Source organism: Saccostrea cucullata, unplaced genomic scaffold (assembly GCF_032062105.1).
Source record: "Saccostrea cucullata isolate Sc308-1 unplaced genomic scaffold, CSIRO_AGI_Scuc_v1 ctg973, whole genome shotgun sequence".
In the NCBI taxonomy this organism is placed as follows: Eukaryota; Metazoa; Mollusca; class Bivalvia; order Ostreida; family Ostreidae; genus Saccostrea; species Saccostrea cuccullata.
The window spans coordinates 177,591-199,107 of NW_026935523.1; the positions used below are offsets into that span (position 1 = coordinate 177,591).

The following is a 21,517-nucleotide window of genomic DNA, read 5'->3' on the forward strand; positions in this document are numbered from 1 at the left end:
TTCGGAGGTCCGTGTTTGCTCTGCTCTTGTTTTGTATATTTGTTAAATGGATGTTGAGATGGATGGAGATTGAATACTGTTCGTTATTTCCATATCCTTCTCAGTTGATTTGAGCATTAGACGTGTTAATTAGGAATTATTATATTCCGTTATACAAGAGCCTGTATTCGACAAGAACCTTTATTGTCAAACACTGGTCCTTATTCTGGCAATGGTTTTTTTTTAATTAACTTCCTCCAATAATTATATCGTGCAGAGAAACGTCGTTTATAATTAGCTTATTGTATGAACAATGTCAATGAATTTCCTTACGTCTTAGTATCTTATTTAAATTCTAATCATATTAATTTTGCAATGCGCATACTCCATACATTAGGGGAAAACTCATCAAAGGGTAATCATTTCATAATTCCTTAGAGCATTTGTTAGGCAACCATTTTCAGGTGAAGTCAACTTCACTGTATCTTTTCCCGCACTAACATTTGTATAAAAATTACCACAATTATTCAAAAAATGTTTTAAGCAATAATTAAACAAGAGGCCAACGGGCCTTATAGGTCACCTGAGCATTATGCAACAACTTTCCAGTTACTGAATTTGATTCATGTTTTAAGCCAGATGCTATGGCATTCACAATTTTGAAAGAGGCACCATTGATCATCTTAACAATACACTTAGCAGTTGCTTAGCTTGGGTACTAAATATCCATACGCAGGGTAGGGAACAAAATTTCATTCCAACTAATCTATAATATTCAACAATAATCAGTAGTGCCCCTAACACTGTGACATAAACCCCTGACCCTAGGTCCACACATTGCACAAATTTTAAAAAGGCACACTTAAAACTGCCTATCAAAAAATAAATAAATGTTTTATAAATACAAAAGAGCAGATTTCAAATAATTAATTCATTTTCAGTATATAAGTAGAGCCCCCCCCCCCACCCCTGACCCTGGGGCCTTGAATTCACAATTCTGCATGACTAGGGCCCTTGCTCATCATAAATATGCACTTAGTTTGTTTATTTAATACCTAGGAGCAGAGAATAAGATTATCAAAGAATTCATGTATTTTCACTACATAATCAATAGAGCCCCCCCCCCCCTGACACCAGAACCCTTGACCCTGGGGCCACAAAATTCACAATTTTGGTAAAAGCACTCTTGCTCATCATAACAATGTACTTAGTTAGTTTATTTAATACCAAAGGCCAGAGGAGAAGATTTTCAAAGAAATGATGTATTTTCACTATATATAATCAATAGAGCCCCACCCTAACACCAGAACCCCTGACCCTGGGGCCATAAAATTCACAATTTTGATAGAGGCACTCTTGCTCATCATAACTATGCACTTAGTTGGTTTATTTAATACCCAGGAGCAGAGAAGAAGATTTTCAAAGAAATAATGCATTTTCACTATATACTTATTTAACCCCGCCCTAGCACTAGAACCCCTGACCCCAGGGTCATGAATTTCACAATTTTGGTAGAGGACTCAATGCTGATTACAATCATGCAAACAGTTTGACTGCTTGATGTCCAGGAGTAAAGAAGAAGATTTTTAAAGATTGGATTAATTTTAGCAGTTTTGGCCCCATCCCTCCGGCCCCAGGGGGGCAGGGACCATCAAATTCATAAATTGTGTTTCCCTTCACCAGTACAGGCTTTTTGCCTAAATTGGTTGAAATTGGTTCAGTGGTTGCAGAGATGAAGCTGAAAATGTTCAAATGTTAACACACGACGGACGACGGACGACGCACGACGACAGACGAAAACAGATAGCAATAGGTCACCTGAGTTTACTCAGGTGACCTAAAAAAATCAAGTTTTCAAAGAATCAAATGTAGCACTTAAACTTCCATAAAAATGGTTGAAAGTTACAAATTTATAAATTTCGCCTCCTCGGAGACTTAAAAAAAAATGCATCATTTTCTTTTGTTCAAAACAAGAAATTACAAGGGGCATATCTACTTTTTTTAAAAGCTTTATCTAAAACACGTTCTAGTTGAATGTTAAGATTATTTTGTGTAACTTTATACCGTTCATAGTAGCTAAGTCTGTAGGGTACTCGCTACGTGATCGGGAGGTCCTTAGTTCAAGTCTCGGTTGCAACTGACCTAAGTCGATAAAAATTGGGTAGTTTATTCGCCATGTGTGATAGTGAAAGTTGCTTGTCCTTTGGATGAAACCTTAAAAACCGAAGCCAAATTTCACAACAAGTAAATACGATAATGATTAAAGACCCTTACTTTACAATAGCCCCACGTGCCGAGTAAAAGTCAAAATTTGAAGGCCGTCATTGGTATATGGTAAAGTGTTTATATAGGTGAGAAATTCTCAAATTGAACGTAAAACACATACAATCAATCAATCTAATAACCTTAACAAAAAAAATACTGCACAACTTTTAACAGATTGTGAATCATTTTACATTTACATAATATTAACAGAATAGAAAAAGAATGTAAAAATAAACATTCTTTTCTAGTTGACTGACGTTTTCGTGCTGTGTCTTTCTGATAACTTTAAATTGACCTATTTCAGTAGAATACATTGACTCTTGTAAATTTAAGATGTCAGGTGAAGCTGTTATTACTTATCTTATTGTTCAACCTCAGTTACTTTGCAAATTTGAAGTTTAAATCATATTCTCAAGTTGCAATGTGTCACATATATTTATACCTTTCTGCATAAACATAATTGAGGAAACAAGTTCCATTCTGGAAGATAAAATATGAAATGATTACATATCACTGTGTCGTTGAGAAAATAAATTATTTTGTTTGTAACTTAAAAATGAGCCAAAAAACAACAACCAGAAAATTCAACTTGATTAATATTCTTTCGAATGAAAATTAAAGAGAGACCTACGGCGAAGCATGTATTATTTACAAAAGCCACATGGTTTTCATAAACAATTTGTTACAGCATCGATGCTGATTTGAATGCTTCCTTTGCTTGCTGATTTAATGCCATTAATCCTTATCCTGATGCTGTTTTATAATTAGGTCAATGCTACCAAAAAATAGCATCATGATACCTGAAGTAGATAATTGAATTTCATCATTACCATTAAAGGACTTTAAAGTGCCTTACATAATTTTTGGATCATAATATCTGACTATGTATTTATAATCGGAATGCTTTAAATAATTCTTTTCTCTATTTTCTTTTACTGAATAAACTTCATTTATACTCTGATGCTCGTAGATAAATGTTGATGTAAATAGGTCAATGCTACTTTTATATTTTTTCTTGCGGATGCTGATCCTGGTAATGCTGTTGTTTTTGGACGCTGATCCTGATGCTAGCTGGATACTGATGCTTACTTTGCTTTTGCTGATACAAATTTATGTAATAAAATTAGTTCCCTGAACTGTATTTCCAGGCGATCAACGTTTTTAGGTCTATCTAAGTGAACTTAGAAAACATCCTTTGATATAGACATTTGTCATCCAAGAATCCCGTCATTCGGTCTTCTGGTACAATACAATCGTTCCGCAATTTAAATATCATTCAGTAAGTTGTATTAATTTTAAGTTGATTTTATAATGAATATCCAAACAATTAGTGATTGAAAATAACTAGAAAAAGGTGAGGGTTTTCTCTCTAGAACATTTTATAGTTTAACCCCTTGAAAAGCTTCCATAGACTAAGGAAACGTTTCACCGGGCTGTAAGGAAATACAAATGAAACACCGACTACATAGTATTAATTGTATTGCACAAGTCAACGACTTTGACAAACTCCTTGTTTGTAAAACAAAAACCTCTTATTGAAAATACCAAGAAAAATATGTATTCTTTTTCTAAACTGTTTTTATATCAGCATATCATTAAATTGATGACAGGATGATAATGAAGCATTACATTTTCAGGACTTCACGAAGTCAGGGTTACATTTCGAATGTTAAATCGGAACAGGAATGAGACCATTAAATACTGTGAAATCACTAATTTTCTTGGGGGGTTAATTTTCGTTGTTTTCGTGGTATGAAGATACCCACGAATTTATGTCCACCACAAAATGTAAATTTTCATATGCACAACTACTAAAAAGTTCTTCATCCACGAAATCAAATCCCCATGAACCAACATTTTTTCCTCAAACCACGAAAATTTGACCCCACGAAAATATTTGATTTTACAGTACACAGGAAGTGATATTACCGCTAAAAATTACTAACCCCAGAAGAAATAACAATTCTAGTTTGTATACGTAATAAGACAAATATTTAGATGTGTGTTGAAGTCACCTTACTTTAATACATTTAGCTCTTTAAAGTTTCTTTATTGATAAGCAGTCCATACAGTATTGTGCATATTTGCTAAATTTATCCCCAGCTCATTCAAATATATGCAAACAATAGAAGTTATATATTAAGTTACTAAAATTTGATGCTTAAAAATGATTGGAATGAAACATTTAAGCGAAGATAATGACTTAAAATTCCATCCCTTTTATAATAAAACAACCAGCCATCACTTTACCAAGAAGTATCCCCTTAAAAGGACAGAATACAGCTACTACCTTTTCAATGCACATCTTTATATTTGAATGCCATCAATTTCTATGGACGTCTATCAAGCGCGTCATTCAAGTGTATCATTATATATGTGAATACTTGGTCAATTTTTTTATCTGCTTTATTTTTTCATGGATTAGAGGTTCCTTATATGTAAGTATTCTTTATTGATTAGCTACAATTTTCCCTAAGATGTACGTTAAGGGACAGGTGAATAGGGTAATTTGGGAGACAAAAGTTGTCAGTTTATAAAAAAGAACTGAAATCAAGCATGTTAAATATCAATATCTATATATGATTCATAATTTCACTTATGAACATGTAGGTTCATAAACTATATCATACAATATATCATATCACCCATTGTAATTTATTTTTCTATCTTGCCTAAGAAGGTGAAAACACAATTAGAAATATATGTCATTGGGGTATATGTAAGAGGGGGGGTCAATGTTTATATGCAAATTTTCATCAAATTTATAGCACATTTTGTTTTTAACAAAACAGAAAGTGCATGCTTGCCTCTCTACTAAATTAACAATTTTTTCTTCACTAGTATCAGATTATTCTTGTGTATAGTGTATGTTGATTGTATGTTGTCCCTCTCGAGAACTTTTCACTCAAATCGACACGTCGCCGTATGCCGGTGAAGGGCTTCAAATTTGGACCTTTACTCGGTACTCAAAGCCTTTGAGCAGTGAAGGATCTTTATCGTGTCAACGTCTGCCGTGACACGGGACCTCAGTTTTCAAGGTCTCACCAAAAGGATCAGCAACTTTCATTTCAAGTGCCAAGCGCATAGCGGAGGAACAGTTGCTGCCCATTTTTTTTATCTACTTAGGTCGGTCGCGGCCTAGATTCGAATTCACGACCATCCGATCACGAAGCAAGCACTCTACCGACTGCACCAACGTGAATGATCTTCTTGTGTATAAGAATCTCAAATAAACAAGCCTGTGCGCCATGTTTACATAGTGAAAAGTATCTAAAAGAGGTAATTCATTAACCCCATAGAATGGCCCTGTTTATAATCTAATTAACTTACGACCCAATTGTCCCATGTCTATATTCAAACATCAGAATAAAGTAGGGACTTGGTTCTTTATTTCTTTAAATAAATTCCTCTAAGAGACTAAGTTTTGAAAAGCAGTCTTTAGAAATGATGTATTTTGTACATGTACACAGTGAGAGGCTGATAAATTAAAATTTTGGACGATGAAAAATTTCTTTGATCTAAAAAAAAAATATTTGCAATTAAATAAAAAGGCCGTTAAGTTCGATGCATTGTCTATTTTAGTATTTTATTTATAAACTGTCCGTAGATTCAGCTTAAATTTGTGACCATTTTAAAATAAATTTTCGAGATTTGAGGAAAATAACTCAATTCAGAGCGTCATAATACACAGACAATAGAGAAAATTATTTTAATTTTAATTGATGATTTAATTAATTAAGCATTCAAGTGAAATTTGCCTTAATTTAAGTTAAAACTGAGCAGTGATATTTCAGAAATTAACAAGGCAAACAAGGCTCAAGTGAACCTTGTTCTTTGGCAAAATTCCCTCAAAATTGATAAAGTTTGGGAAAATGTCCAACTTTGGCACTCTCTTGTGGCCACCTTGTACTCTTTAAATCAGAATTATTCTAGGTTTCAGAAAAAGCAGGATTTAAAGTGCTTAATTACCTGCAAACTATCACAATTAAGCTGTGCTTTGATTCTTATATCAGTTTAAGGTCCATATTCGTCTTCTACCATACCTTGTCCTTAATTTTACTCGTGAATATGTTAAAATACTGCTCCATACATGAAATAAATTCCATGCTAATTACGGATAATTGATATATACATGTTTATCTCTGTCCCATTCAACGGTAAACAAATAATAGCTGTCTTATCTTTTACAGGTATATATAACAGGAGCCATTAATATCCCAGGGTAAAGGTGGACAATGAGCGGTATGATTTTATACTGATAAATAATATATCCGCTTCACATAATGTTGTGTAAAGTACTAGACTTACTTCTTTATTTTTAAAACTAACATCTACAAAACAACATCATGATAAATGTAATAATAAAGAGTTATTTAAGTGACTTTGTATCTTTTTTATGACCCCTTCCTTTTCGAGAATACACGGTACTAAATCCAGTGGTGCAGTTTCATTAAAATGTGTGGAGACCTTGGTTTGTAGAATTGATTTGAATCAAAACATTTTTTTTTAAAAAATGCAGAAATAAAAACTCGTTGACATTGTTAAATACGCAGCATGGTTAAGTCTGCATAAAGGGGGCGTGGTGTAACTTAAACGGGAAATGTTTAATGTAACATCACAAAAAATAGTTATTTCTTATAAACAGAATATCATTTACAGATTTTAGATAGGCTATCAAATACCAATAAAATCTTTATTGATGCGTTTATTCAATAATTATCGATAGGTTGAATTTAATTAATATTACCATGCTTTGGGGTACAGGTTTTGCATATCTAACATCAAGGTGCAAAATTAAATCACCCTTTCGCAATGGCATACACTTAATAAATCTTAATTATTTTATGAATATATATAAAGGACATTTTCCTTAAGGTCAGACGACACGTTCCTCAAAGATATAAATTTATATATAATTTTTTCTAAGAATTTGTCATTGATGTTAAGATACTTAAACAAGTTTCCTTACAAAAAATTAGGGTACCTTACCAGGCATTTGAACAAGATACCATGGGGTCATATTTCTTATATAACCCTTATGGATAATCTTGTGAATGGCCTTTATCACATTTTTTGTAGTTCTTATATTTAGAAACATTCTGAAAACAATGCAGAAATAAGAATAAGATGACAAATACGATAAATGTTTGATATAATACCACGAAATACAAATGATATATTTGAGGAACGTGTTGTTTGACCTTAACTTGAAAAGTGCTGCTGCGTTGTAAAATTGAGAACGTGACTTAAAATTTTCACAAAATACTTTATAAAGGTCAACTTTATTTTGACTTGAGCCATTTTTACTTGAAATTTAAACTATTAAAATTAGATTTCTATTTAAAAAAGCTGCATTTCCAGAAAGTACAAAGGAATCAGAAACAATTAATAACTTAGATTGTAAGATTTCAACTAGTGTATGCCATTGCGATATTAAAATTGGTTGATCTACATTAAGTTCATATACTATGCATTACTAATGTGACTGTCCATCGATGGGGCCAAACTTAATATAGTACCACAGTGGGTTAATCTATGTTATTTCAATACGCATTTAAGTTATGTAATAATAGAACAGTTTTATAATTTTTTTTAGATCCCATATTTACACATCTACATTCCGTTGATTTCTTCATGGTTAACATTACATTGCTGCGTAAAAGGACATTTTGATAGATAAACGTACGTGTATCAGAGCGGCATATTTATAGGTATCTATAGGTAGATGATCATAGATTACACGGTTTGTAAACTTAAGAACAATTAAGAACTAGCTCAGATTATTTAATATCGTATCGAATAAAACAAGAGGCATGGTACACATGCTTACCTGGATATTTTGGCTCAAAGAAGCTGAATGAAATCAGTTCAGTATTGCATAAATGAAAAGATCGGAGACACTTTTTGATCCTTTCTTATTCCCTCCAAACACCAACACACTTTCAACTTTTCTACTTTTATGAAATTTTTGTTTCCAGATTTTTTTTTCGTCTATATAAACAACTTTCTAATCCAATTACAATGTATCTTAGATTTCTTTTTTTTTAATACACAGGTGCAAACCTCCCGTGAGAAATTATGCAACTCATTTTGTATTGTCTGATGAGATTGATTACTGTTCGTTATCTCCATATTTTTTCTTGCTAACTCCCTCAGTGATATACTTTTACTGTATTTAAAAGGATAGTTTCTGAAATAGAAACTTGTATTTCATATTGAAGTAATGGCCTGATAGACTGAGAGTTTATTTTTATTTACAAAATTAGTGTCGAAAAAAATTTCACAAAAAAATGGGAGGTTACAACCAGAATTTTTCCAGGTGTCTGTGGGCTAAAAGTGTTGAAAAGGGAAGTTTTTTCTAATGGAATTAATAGATATATCGGGAATTTGAACTATTATTTACTCAGATATTTGCCTGTTTGGGGGATTTTTTTATATAAGTTTTTTAAAGAACAATGCATAGATATATCGTATATGTAAGTTTAAATGTAAATACAAAGGGAATTGAATTTGTATATAGTGAAATCACGTTGCTTTTCTTTCTTCTAAGCAATCTTGTTTGGTTTTGTAAAAATTTTTAAAAATGAATTAAATGTATAAAAGTGCTAATTTCGGGGCCTCCATTAAGTTTATTATTAACAGAAACATATCATGCCTTTTTCGGAACAACATCTTTAAATGACAAAAACACCAACAATATAGTCCTAAATTTATGCTCCTCAATAAATTATTATCCATGGGGATTCTGTAAGCAAAAAGAAAAACATAACAGGTACATTGTTTACGATGCTATTTTCAGGATAAGTCAAGCAATCAAATATGTCAAAAGGGGTAAAGTATATCTCTTCTCCACATTTTAAACAATAAAAACATCCGTACACACAAATATAAGATTTTATTTGATAAAACAGGAGAGGATCAAATTTCTATGGGGGACAATTGTCATGATAAGTATAGTCGTAGAATTACTGGACTGAAATGGTTTTTTACGGTCGAAAAATGACCCCACTTGTCTTAATATATTGACTTTGGGTCATTGTTCTACATGTACATAGAAAAATGACACCCTGGTCAATATTCTACGGAGATCCCTTTTTGTCGTTACACCGGCGCGCTGGGCGTGCGCCTCCTATTTTTTTTTTTGGTTGTTAACATTATGTTTGATATATCCTGAAATAGAAAGAAAAAAACTTTTTACTTGTTAGAAGTTCTTCAGTTTTCTCCAAACCCACATCAGGGCTTTGCTGTTGACCCGTTAGGGGCTTCCCTACAGTCATCGGATCATCGACCTTCTACTGCGCCCTCCATTTATTAAAATTTTGGATCTGCCTTCATAAATATAATGCATTTTTTTTTTAGATTTTATGACCTTTATTTTCGCTATTAATGAAGAATTATTTCATTGAGGCAATGAAAAAAATTCCAATTTACACATTAATTCCAACACAACCAACACTTTTTGATTTAAAACTTATTTTTGGTCCCAGAGTGCAAAACATAAATTTTTAAACGGTCTTGAAATATTTTTTTTTCAAATTTTGTTTCAGTATAAAAGAAAAGTTACAAAAAATGAAATCAAATTCTCTTTATTCCAGAACATTTAGCATGCTTCGATAAGGACACAGAGAATCAGGAGCAACAGATTCACATAGCGTCTGCATCTCATGATGTTTCAAAAATTGAAGAATTGGTCAAACAAGGTGCGGACGTCAATATATTTACTGATGATAATGTTTGGACTCCTTTAAAGTTGGCTACAGCAGCTAATAAAGAACACTTACAAAATGCTAAAAAAGAGATCCAAGGAGAAGAAAGAAGAATAAAAACTATTCTTTGCTTATTGATTCATGGGGCAGACATCAATCGTTGTGGAAATGATGGAAACAGTCCACTCTATATAGCTTGTGAAAAGGGAGATGACAATGCCGTAAAGCTTTTATTGACTGGAGGCGCAGAAATAAATCAATGTAATGAAAACGGAGTAAGTCCGCTCTATATAGCTTGTCAAAATGGACACGAAAGCATAGTTAAACTTTTACTAAAAAACGACGCCAATATTAACTTATGTGACTGCAGAAAAGCAAGTCCCCTATGGAAAGCTTGTCAAAATGCACATGTTAGCATTGTACACCTCTTACTTAGCTTAGAGGCCGACTTCAGTTCCTGTAATGAGAATGGAGTAAGCCCCCTTCATAAAGCCTGCCAAAATGGCAACGACAGCTTGGTTCAACTTTTATTGAGCAAAGGTGCCAACATCAACATATGCACAAAAAGGGGAAGCAGTCCTTTGTTGATTGCTTGTAACAATGGACATGAAAACACAGTCCGACTTCTCCTTAACAAAGGTGCTGATATCAATTTATGTAACATCAATGAAGTTAGTCCTCTTTGGATAGCTTGTCAAAATGGACATAGCAAAACGATACAACTTTTAATTAATAACGGAGCCGATATTGATTTATATGACAACTTTGGAGTCAGTCCTTTGTGGATGGCTTGTCAAAAGGGACTTGATAGCATAGTAAAACTTTTACTGGACAGCGGCGCCAACGTCAATTCATGTGATAACGCTGGAAACAGCCCCCTCTACATAGCATGTGAAAAGGGACACAATAGCACAGCACACCTTTTACTGAACAAGGGCGCCAATATCAACTCATGTTACAACGATGGATTCAGTCCGTTGTTTATAGCTTGTCAAAATGGACACGAAAGCACAATACAACTTTTACTTGATAATGGCGCAGACATAAATTCTATCAGTAAAAATGGGGGGATTCCTTTGTGGATAGCATGTGAAAATAGACATAACAATACAGTACAACTTTTGTTGAACAACGGTGCAAACATCAATACAAGTACAGGCAATGAAGTTAGCCCTCTGTGGATAGCATGTAAAAATGGAGATGACAGCATGGTACGACTTTTACTTGAGAATAGGGCCGACATAAACTTGAATAAGAACAATGGATTTAACCCCCTTTACATAGCTTGTGAAAATGGCCATGAAAGCACGCTACAACTATTACTAGACAACGACGCCAGCATCAATTCACGTGACAAAAAAAGAGAAAGTCCCCTCTTCATAGCTTGTCAAAATGGACACGAAAAAATAGTTAACCTTTTACTGACTAATGGCGCAGATATCAATGCATGTAACAAGAATGGCATCAGTCCCCTTTATATAGCTTGTGAAAATGGGCATGATAGCACGGTAGAACGTTTACTGAACAACAGTGCCGACATTAATTTATGCAACAAGCTTGGCGTGAATCCCCTTTACATTGCTTGTCTTAAAGGGCATGACAGCATAATCCGTAAGTTATTGAAAGGAGGTGCCGAAATTAATGTTTCTTCTAATGATGGAGTCAGTCCTCTGTGCATAGCTTGTCAATATGGATATAACAGCACAGCCAAACTTTTATTAAAAAACGGCGCCGACGTCAATTTGTGTGACAAAGATGGAGTAAATCCTCTGTTGATAGCTTGTCAAAATGGACATGACTGCATAGTCCAACTTTTACTAAATAATGGCGCTGATATTAATTTCTGTTCGAGGAGCGGTGTCAGTCCTCTCGACATGGCATATAAAAAGGGACATGACAGCACGGTACATCTTCTTCTTAATAGTGGTGCCAACAAACATTCAATCTGAAATTTTAGATTTAATTCTTAGCTCGCTTGTCTCACATACCGTAATGAAAAAGGAATTTTTAAAGTAAATGTGATTAAACAATTGAGGTATGGATGGAAGATGTATTATCCATATATAAGTGTAAACAATTTCATTGATTCAAAATTTGCAGACTTTCGCTATATCAAGATAACATTTTATCATTTCCTTTTTTTTTACCAGTGAAAATATATTGTTTTAATAATCCTTGAAACATAGGTCAAAGACCTTGTACAGATTATCAAAATATGGGTTTTTGATTATGGGCATGAATGATTGTTAAATGTGAAAGGCATGTACGTATCATTTGCATTTTTAAGCATATATATGAAGATCATTGTTACAGTAATGAAATACAATACATTTGTAAATACTCTTAGTTAAAAGGTATGGTATACATTAACCTGATACAACATATCTTAACATTATTTGTTTTTCAATCATTACAAAATACTTTCTTTGTTCATTTAATACTAACTTTTATGCATTAATTTAAAATCAATGTACCAAGAAGGAAAAAGCAACAGGACTCGGGATTAATTCCCTTTATATTGTACATGAATATGAGGTATGATGAACAATGCTTTCCTTAAGGATTTTTCTTTGAGGATTCATCTCGCTTTACCTTAATGCCAACACATCCATCCTCTTGAAAAGGACACGGTCTAAATTAAAGAACTTTTGTTGCTACACCATATAAGAACTAGAGCTGCTGCTAAAGGTAAGAAGATTGCTTTTTCTAAGTAAACGATGTCTTGAAAGTTTAAAACGTGATACAGTAAATACTGTATATTCAAGCATACATGCAATCTGTTTCACTGTGAATACCGACGTTAACTCTCATTTTCACTTATGTTCCTTCCAATATCTTGTCTTTTCCTGTATAAAATTTGTTTCCTATTGCATGATAGATTATAGAGTTCATATTGTACATTCCATCCAAATGTGTATAACTCCTCTCTATCTGTCTCCATGACACGGCAAGTAAGAAAAAATGAATCACTAAAAACATGTTGATCAAACAATAAATCAATCGTACTTTCATTCTTTTCATAGCGTAACTTGCCATTGTCTGTCTATTTATAAAAGTGACATATTGTTAACATGAGACTTTAGCAACATTTAAAAAAGTGCACTGGGGTTTTGTATAGAAATACAGTAGAGTGTAATTAATCTTCAAAAGTGTATCAAATGATAACAAATGATAAATGTTTAACTTTTTAAGTGTATAATTTACCAAGAATTGAAATAATTAAGCTTAAAATTCGTGAAAAAATGTGAGTTTATTAATTCATATTTATATGTTTATGATAAACAATTAGATGTTCAGATTTCATGAAAATATAGAAATGGCATTCTTTTTACATAAGAGTGTAGCAGCGCTTATATGTGTACGCTGGTGTTTTGAATGGCATATTTTCTTTTAAAGGCTGATTTCAAGCTTAAACATGTTCTTAGGATCTAATTTTTTAAAATGTATCATTCCAGCAATCCTTATCAAAAGTTAAAAGGAGGAACCTGAATTTTATCCTAATCTGGATGTCTGTCAACCGAATGGTGAATTGAGGAGAAGAAAGGTTTTTAGACTTAGGATTCGACAAGTATTTAATATCTTCGAAAATGATCTCTGTTGGAAAAAAATGATCTCCATATATTTGATATTTTGATTCATATTCATTCAAATTCATTTTACATTATGCAAGTTAAAATGCATATGGTACATAAAGTTTTACACAAAAAGTAATAAGCTTGGACCTCTCTTTCAGAAGAAGTGCTTGACAGACTACAACACAGTTGACGAGACACGTGGCTATGGGGAAGAAATGGCAAGATTAATAGATTTATAAATATTCATTTCTTTTTAAAGAGTTTTAATATCTATTAAACTTAAAGACATTGGCAACGTTTCTGGTTTTCGTATAGAATTTTCAACATTTTTTTAACAGATTTAATGGTACCAAGCATGTTCAATTCAGGTCCTTTTTAGCAATCAAGCTAGCCTTCCTTTATAGAATTTGTCAAATCAATGTTTTTACAATTAATATTCAATGCATTTCCTATGTAAAATTGGCACTTTATTATTTTTAACCATAAGTTTTCTCCAAAAACCATTTATTTCATAAGGTTTATACTTAAAATATATTGTTGAAACTTTTTTTACCGTTGACATGCACATACTTTGGCTGAAAATTCAAATATTGAAACAAAACACGGAAATACAATACCAGCACTGTTCTTTAATTTTGAGTTACTTCCCTTAACATTTAATTCTTATTCATAATGATCAGGAGATTTGTTGTTTGTTTCTATTCCGTAGTTTTCTTTCTTGTAAAAGAACTCTCATTAAACATTTTTTGCAAGGATTTACTAGTAACTGTTAATGGTGCCTCCTTCACATAACCTATAGAATCAGTTCTCGTCCGGTCAACCTGGCTATCACCACTTTCAGCATAATTATTTCACATCTTTGCACTTCCCAGCATTCATGTACCTATTCTAAATGACAACTTGTTGACTGTCTGACGCCTCAGCACATTGTTAGCTCACCTGAGCCGAAGGTTCAAGTGAGCTTTTCTGATCAAAATCTGTCCGTTGTCTGTCGTTGTCGTATTCGTTGTCGTTGTCGTCGTCGTCATCGTTGTCGTAAACTTTTCATATTTTCATCTTCTCTTCAAGAACAACTGGGTCAATTTCAACCAAATTTGCTACAAAGTATCCTTGGGTAGAGGGGATACAAGTTTGTTCAAATGAAGGGCCATGCCTTTTTCCAAAGGGAGATAATTGTGAATTAGAGATGAATTAATGGCATTTTAAAAAAAATCTTCTCAAGAACCACTGGTTCAGGAAAGATGAAACATGTGGATTATCCACAGGTAGTGTAGATTCAAGTTTGTTCAAATCATGACCCCCGGGGCTAGGATGGGGTCAAAATGACCGATCAAAGTTTTACATTGGAAGATATAGAAAAAATCTTTAAATATCTTCTTCTCAAGAACCACTGGGCCAGGAAAGATGAAACGCATGTGGAATCATCCTCAGGTAGTGTAGATTCAAGTTTGTTCAAATCATGACCCCCGGGGCTAGGGTGGGGCCAAAATGGCCGATCCAAGTTTTACATAGGGTAATAAAGGAAAAATCTTTAAAACTCTTCTTCTCAAGAACCACTGGACCAGGAAAGATGAAAATTATGTTGATTTATCCTCAGGTAATGTAGATTCAGGTTTTTTCGAATCATGACCCCCGGGGCTAGAGTGGGGTCAAAATGGCCGACCCAAATTTTACATAGGATTATATATAAAAGAAATCTTTTATAATCTTCTTCTCAAGAACCACTGGACCAGGAAAGATGAAACGCATGTGGAATTATCCTCAGGTAGTGTAGATTCAATTTTGTTCAAATCATGACCCCTGGGGCTAGGGTGGGGCCAAAATGCCGACCCAAGTTTTACATAGGGATATATACGGATACCTTTTAAAATCTTCTTTTTAAGTACTTCAAAGCCATAATTAGTGATATTTATATGGAATCATCCTCAGGTAGTGCAGATTCTAGTTTGTTCAAATCATGAGCAACTGGGTGGGGTGGGGGTAAAATTCAAGCCCCCCCCCTCTTCAGTAAACTTTCAGTTCTGATATGTGCTTTTTCCTAGTCGATGTTCTCAGGTGAGCTATGTGGCCCCTGGGCCTCTTGTTAACAAACCCATCGCTGTTTTTTCTCTTATTACTGTACAGTTGAATATACCCGATAAAAACACGTGCTTTTGTTTACCTCTCAGTCAGTAACATATGCTTTATTTCTTTTCAGCGCCTAGAGAATTCCATTCGGGATCTCAATGACTTTTTTCATAAGTGAAAAAATCTATGTATAAACCTTTTTTCTCCGGAAAGCCTGCGTTGCCAATGACCTTAAACTTTGTAAAAGTAGAATCTAAAAATAGGTTACATATTTCAAAGCTCTATTGTTACATCATACATTATATTTGAACCTGTTATTTTAATTATCATTTTCATTATTATAACTTCTGAATACAAAGGTAAGGGTGGGTAGGAATTATTTTGTCTTCTTTTAGGTCAATTAAACGGAAGGCTCATTTGAGCTTTTCTGATCAATATTTGTCCGTTGCCTTTCATTGTTATCGGTGTCGTTTTAACTTTTCTCATTTTTTCATTTTCATCTTCTGCTGCAGGACTGCTGGACCGATTTCAACCAAACCTGTAACAAAGTTTTCTTGGGCAAAGGGGATTCAGGTTTGATCAAATGAGAGGCCACAACGTCTTCCAAATGGAATATTATTGCGAATTAAAGGACAAAGAAGAAGGTATGGTTTGTTGTCATCAATAAATTTTTAAACTGGTTTAAATATTAGTTAAGTATATGACTGTTATAAAGAATATGGCACACTGGGTTACCAATGTGGAAAAATGACGTCATTAATGTGATGCATTTCTGTATTTTTAACAGAAAAAAACTCAACTTAGCAAATTTCAAGGGTAATTTTCCATTAGAAAATAGTATCCACAGCCGTCGCCCATTTTAACTGTTATTATATGTTGTGCCAAAAAAACGATAAAAATTACATATCTTTAAATCTTTGTGGGCGGTGCCTGTGGACAATGTTTTCTGAAAGAAAATTCCATTGAAAATTGCTGCCTTCTGCATCTTTTAAAGAAATACGGGAAAATGTACATGTTGATGACGTCACAATAAGCAATTTGAAACGCATGTGAGAAAATGATTTGTATTATTTTCTGCATAAAATTTTAATGATTCAGAAAGCATTAGTTTTCTTCATCTTTTACACCAGTTTCATTTTTTAGAAACCACATGGCAAGATTTGTATGGAAACCATACCTTGTTCTTATGACATCTTTTAAAAATCTTCTTTTCAAGAACCACTGTGTTTCAAAATAAGACACTTGTTTGGAAAATTCCTCAGGTAGAGTAGATTCACGTTTATTTTTTTTCAAATCATGTCACCGAGGGGTAGGATTGGGCCACAGTAGCGATCAAAGTTTAACATAGGAGTGTGTGTTGAAATATTTAAAAATCTTCTTTTAAAAAACAGCAAAGCCTTGATTGGTGATATTTATAAGAAGGTATCATCAATCAGTGTAGATTAAATTCAATTCAATGCATGACGCCTCGGGGTAAGGTTGGCCACAGGAGACATTCATAGTTTTACATAGGTATATATTTGGCCATTCTCCAAAAATCTTCCCAGAAACTGCAAAGCCATGGTTGGTCAATTTTTTATGCAAGCATGCTCAGGTGGTGTAGATTCAAGTTTGTTCAAATCATTGCCCCCGGGGCTAGGCTGGGTTCACAGTAGATGTTCAAATTTTTACCTATGAATACATTGGGAAAATCTTCAAAACCTTATTATACAATATTGACTCAGTAAGTTGAATTGATTGGGTAAAAGAAATAATACCTATGAATACTCTCCCTATACAACAGGTCAATGGAAAGAGTGTTCTAGATTCGCGGAGTAATACACGAATACTAGTAGATAAATTCGCAGAATTGTTAAGGCATTCGTTGACAAAATAAATGGAATTTATTTGTGCAAAAAAAGGAAACTTATTAAACCTGAACTTATTTTTATAAAGCACTTTTTTCATAACATAACCTAAATAATTGTTGAAAGAGCATAATATACCCCAATCTGTAATGAATTGATTTTGTTCCTATCAATTGACAGTCACATGATAAATGCATAGTATGTGTATAAAATTAAAAATTTTAGTTACTATTTGTTTCTGAATACTTTCTGCTGCTTTAAATAGATATGCATTTCATTAGTTAAATTTTGAAGTAAAAATGTTCATGACCAAATATGCTTGATCTTTACCAAGTTTTTGTATGTCCTAAGTACGTTACACTCTCGATTTAAAGAAAGTAGCAGCACTTTTCAATTTAAGTATTTATATTCAAAACAATTGTTTACATCTATAAAGTGTATGCCCTTGCGAAAAGGCATTTTATGGTATACAATCCCTACTAGCAACAGATTCAATGAAATTAAATACGAAAATATGTTAAAGTGTGAAATATTCTTATATTTAGACATAAATCCAATATATTACTGTTAGCCACTCTCTACCATCGGCTCATACATTTACCGCTATCGTTGGCTCGCGTATACCACAGTGATAAACACAAGAAATAGTGCGTTTGTTTTAATTCATTATTATTTAATTTTTATGTTTGTGTTTAACCTTTGAGATAGATAATTACTAAACTAATCCAAAACTATAAATCTAATTTGAAACAATCCTGCAAATATCACGTTTTATACGTTATGTCAAAAATCTTGACGTGAGGCTATTGCAGAGGTGTCTGAGAGAGGAACGAACTACAACTCTGCATGGGAGATTGACTGTTAGCATAAAGAGTGAGATGTGTCCTAATTTATGAACTTTAATTTTGGAAAGAGTTGTCTAACCCTTATTTTTTAATAATAAGAAAAAAAGAATTAAAAAAAAACCAAAGTGGCAAAAAATTGTTTTAAATTGTCATTATATACTGAAAGGAAAAAGAAACGCAGGGTAAAATTTTGAGATGAATTAAATTTGTTTTTCTTAAAATACTTTTTAGTTTTCATATCTAACTTTTAAAACCATCTTTCAAAAAGATATAACCAAATTCTCATATGATTTTGTGTAATTATTCATGAGTTATTGAAGCTCAAATGACGATACACCCAAAAAGGGAAAATAGAGAACTCTCATTATCTTCAATGTCCATCTCGTGCATCTGTCAGAGTCTTATTTCTCCTTTGCATTGAATTTCATCAAAGTGTTTATCTTTCAAACCCTGGCTATATTTAGCATGGGTAACCACGCAAAAAAATTCGTCAAACGGCGCGCGCATGCGCCAGTGAGAGGAATACAACAGTAAGTTGACTGGCTCAAAAAACCAAATTGCGGAATTGTTTTCTTTCAAATTCCGTATGAATGTAATGATTATAATCGTGTACACTATAAATGGCTGTTTTTGTGGTAGTGAGGTGGCGATTTCAGAGATGGCAGGACGAATAACCCGCTCGTAACATGGCTCTGTTTTGCGTTAACGTCATCATCACGGTTGATTGAAATCCACTGCAGACCCTCTCTGACAACGGCTAAAAAGTTTTATGGAGGAAAATTTACAAGAGACTGCTTAGTAAACCGTTGTTGCCTTTTTCATTAAGTAGGAAATTCGAAAACAAGACCCCATTGAACTTCCGTAAACTGTGCCAAGATTGCAATAAATTCATAATGTCTCTTAATATTGAAAAACGATGTGCATACCTCATATGCATCAAATAATACAACAAGATGTGTAAACAAACAAGTCGTTATCAAATTGCACGTGTTTTAGGCTTTTTAGAGTTCTCCCTACGTGACGTCATAAATTTTACGGTTGAGTAATTCTGAATACTGATTTAGATGCACAGTAACAAAATTTCCCATCTGACCAATTTTCGTAATTTTCGGTCATATGGTCAAATTTTTATCGACAATTATGCTACCCTGCGTTTCTTTTTCCTTTCAGTATATTTCTAATGTTTAAATGAATCTTTCCACTACATTATTTAATGATATTCTTATTATTTGAAATTTTATTAAAAGAAAAACGCTTTTCCCCATAGACTTCAATGCAATCTTTGTTAATTAAGTACTGCTTAGTTAGTGAAAATTTTTAAACTTTCTCGCGGGCAATCCTTTTCTTCTATACAATGCTTTAATTTATTATCAGAGTGATATGTTCTTGAAGGCCATTCAAGGGTAGAGAATTTGTTCCCATTATGGATAGAAATCCTTAATAAGCCACCGCAATGTTACACATGCCAAACTTATACACATAAACACGGTAAAATTCATAATATACATTCTCTCGCTACTCATTGAAAAATCGCACTTAACAAAGGTTTTACGTTCATTATCAATAGCCTATTTTAAATCTGTTAGTAATATTCTTTCACTGTAAAAAACGTACTTGATCTGCCTTTCACGTCATGTCGAGCAGCTATTTGCGATCAGTGATTTGTTTATAAACTGTTGTCTGGGAATTAACTAGCAACTTTTTTAAGCATTAGAAGTTTTGATGTTGTTTATTATGCTAATACAATTCAAAATTGCAAATTATTTGATTTTCTGGTATTATATGAAATAAATACCTGTGGTATTTTTGTGTGATATCACAGCAAACATATCCCGTATAAAGTAGGCTCTGTCCCTTTTTTCAAACCTTTACAATGTTGTGTAATACTTAGAAATTGTAGCTGCTCAGCTATGTTAAGAACCGAAATGAAACAAGAGGCCCAGGGGCCACAGCGCTCACCTAAGCACATCGGGCTTGAATTTACTTCCCCCCTCCAGGCAATCATCATTTGAACAAACTAGAATCTACACTACCTGAGAATGATTCCATATAAATATCACTAATCATAGCTTTGAAGTACTTGAAAAGAAGATTTTATATTTCCCTATATATCCCTATGTAAAACTTGGGTCGGCCATTTTGGCCCCACCTTAGCCCCGGGGGTCATGATTTGAACAAACTTGAATCTACACTACCTGAGGATGATTCCATATGAGTTTCATCTTTCCTGGCCCAGTGGTTCTGGAGAAGAAGATATTTAAGGATTTTTCCTATATATTCCTATGTTAAACTTGGGTCGGCCATTTTGGCCCCACCCTTGCCCCGGGGGTCATGTTTTGAACAAACTTGAATCTACACTACCTGAGGATGCTTCCACATGAGTTTCATATTTCCTGGCCCATCGATTATGGAGAAGAAGATTTTTTTTTAAAATGCCATTAATTTTTAACAAATTGATGATTATCTCCCCTTGGAAAAGGGCGTGGCCCTTCATTTGAACAAACTTGAATTCCCTTTACCCAAGGATACTTTGTGCCAAGTTTGGTTGAAATTGGCCCAGTAGTTCTTGAGAAGAAGATGAAAATGTGAAAAGTTTACGACGACGACAACGACAGACAACGGACAAATTTTGATCAGAAAAGCTCACTTGAGCCTTCGGCTCAGGTGAGCTAAAAAGGCAATCTTGGCACCGTTTTATTGATGCTTGTTGCTTTCAACATCGGCAATCCCAGCATATCTTGAAGTTTGAAATATGATTTGAAGTTATCAGCGTATAAATTTTCATTAATGCAATTCGATAAGGAAAGAGTTTGACCTCTACATTAGTCAATCTCAATCTTTGGGGCTTTTTTAATGAACAGGATCTACAATCCTAGACCACATGCACTGGTTGAGCTCAATGAGGAGTGTCCAAGAAAATATGTTTGACAAGGTTATACGATTTTCAAGGAGCAACTTTCATTTGTTGTTGAAATAGTGGATATCATTTGGGACATGTAATGTGAGCTTTGGACGCTATGAAATTCAACGTTAAAAAATGACGTAACTAAGAAATTTCGCTAATTTCATTAATGATTATAAATTTGTTCATTGTTTAAGATTTTAGTTGGTCATTGTGCATAGTGAATCTTATGGATATATGCATCAATTTGATAAAAAGATGTATCTGTATCTTTTTATACGTTTGTCGAATTGAAGATTCGAAATGTAACATATTATGAAACACCCTCTAT

At 33.5% G+C, this 21,517-nt stretch overlaps 1 protein-coding gene across 4 annotated transcripts; it reads left to right on the forward strand.

Annotated features, from left to right (window-relative positions):
* The first annotated feature begins 4,579 nt into the window (after positions 1-4,579).
* Positions 4,580-13,979, forward strand: LOC134243086 (ankyrin-3-like). Of its 4 annotated transcripts, none has more exons than XR_009986966.1 (5): positions 4,580-4,682; positions 6,435-6,486; positions 9,840-12,638; positions 13,406-13,518; positions 13,684-13,979. XR_009986966.1 is itself a non-coding variant. In XM_062725306.1 (3 exons), the coding sequence occupies exons 2-3, from the start codon at positions 6,480-6,482 to the stop codon at positions 11,897-11,899; spliced, it is 2,067 nt and encodes a 688-aa protein (XP_062581290.1). In that variant the 5' UTR covers positions 4,580-4,682; positions 6,435-6,479; the 3' UTR covers positions 11,900-13,171. The 4 variants fall into 4 exon arrangements, 1 of the variants encoding a protein (XP_062581290.1); XR_009986967.1 differs by having other exon boundaries at positions 13,406-13,494; XR_009986968.1 differs by lacking the exon at positions 13,406-13,518.
* Positions 13,980-21,517: the final 7,538 nt, after the last annotated feature.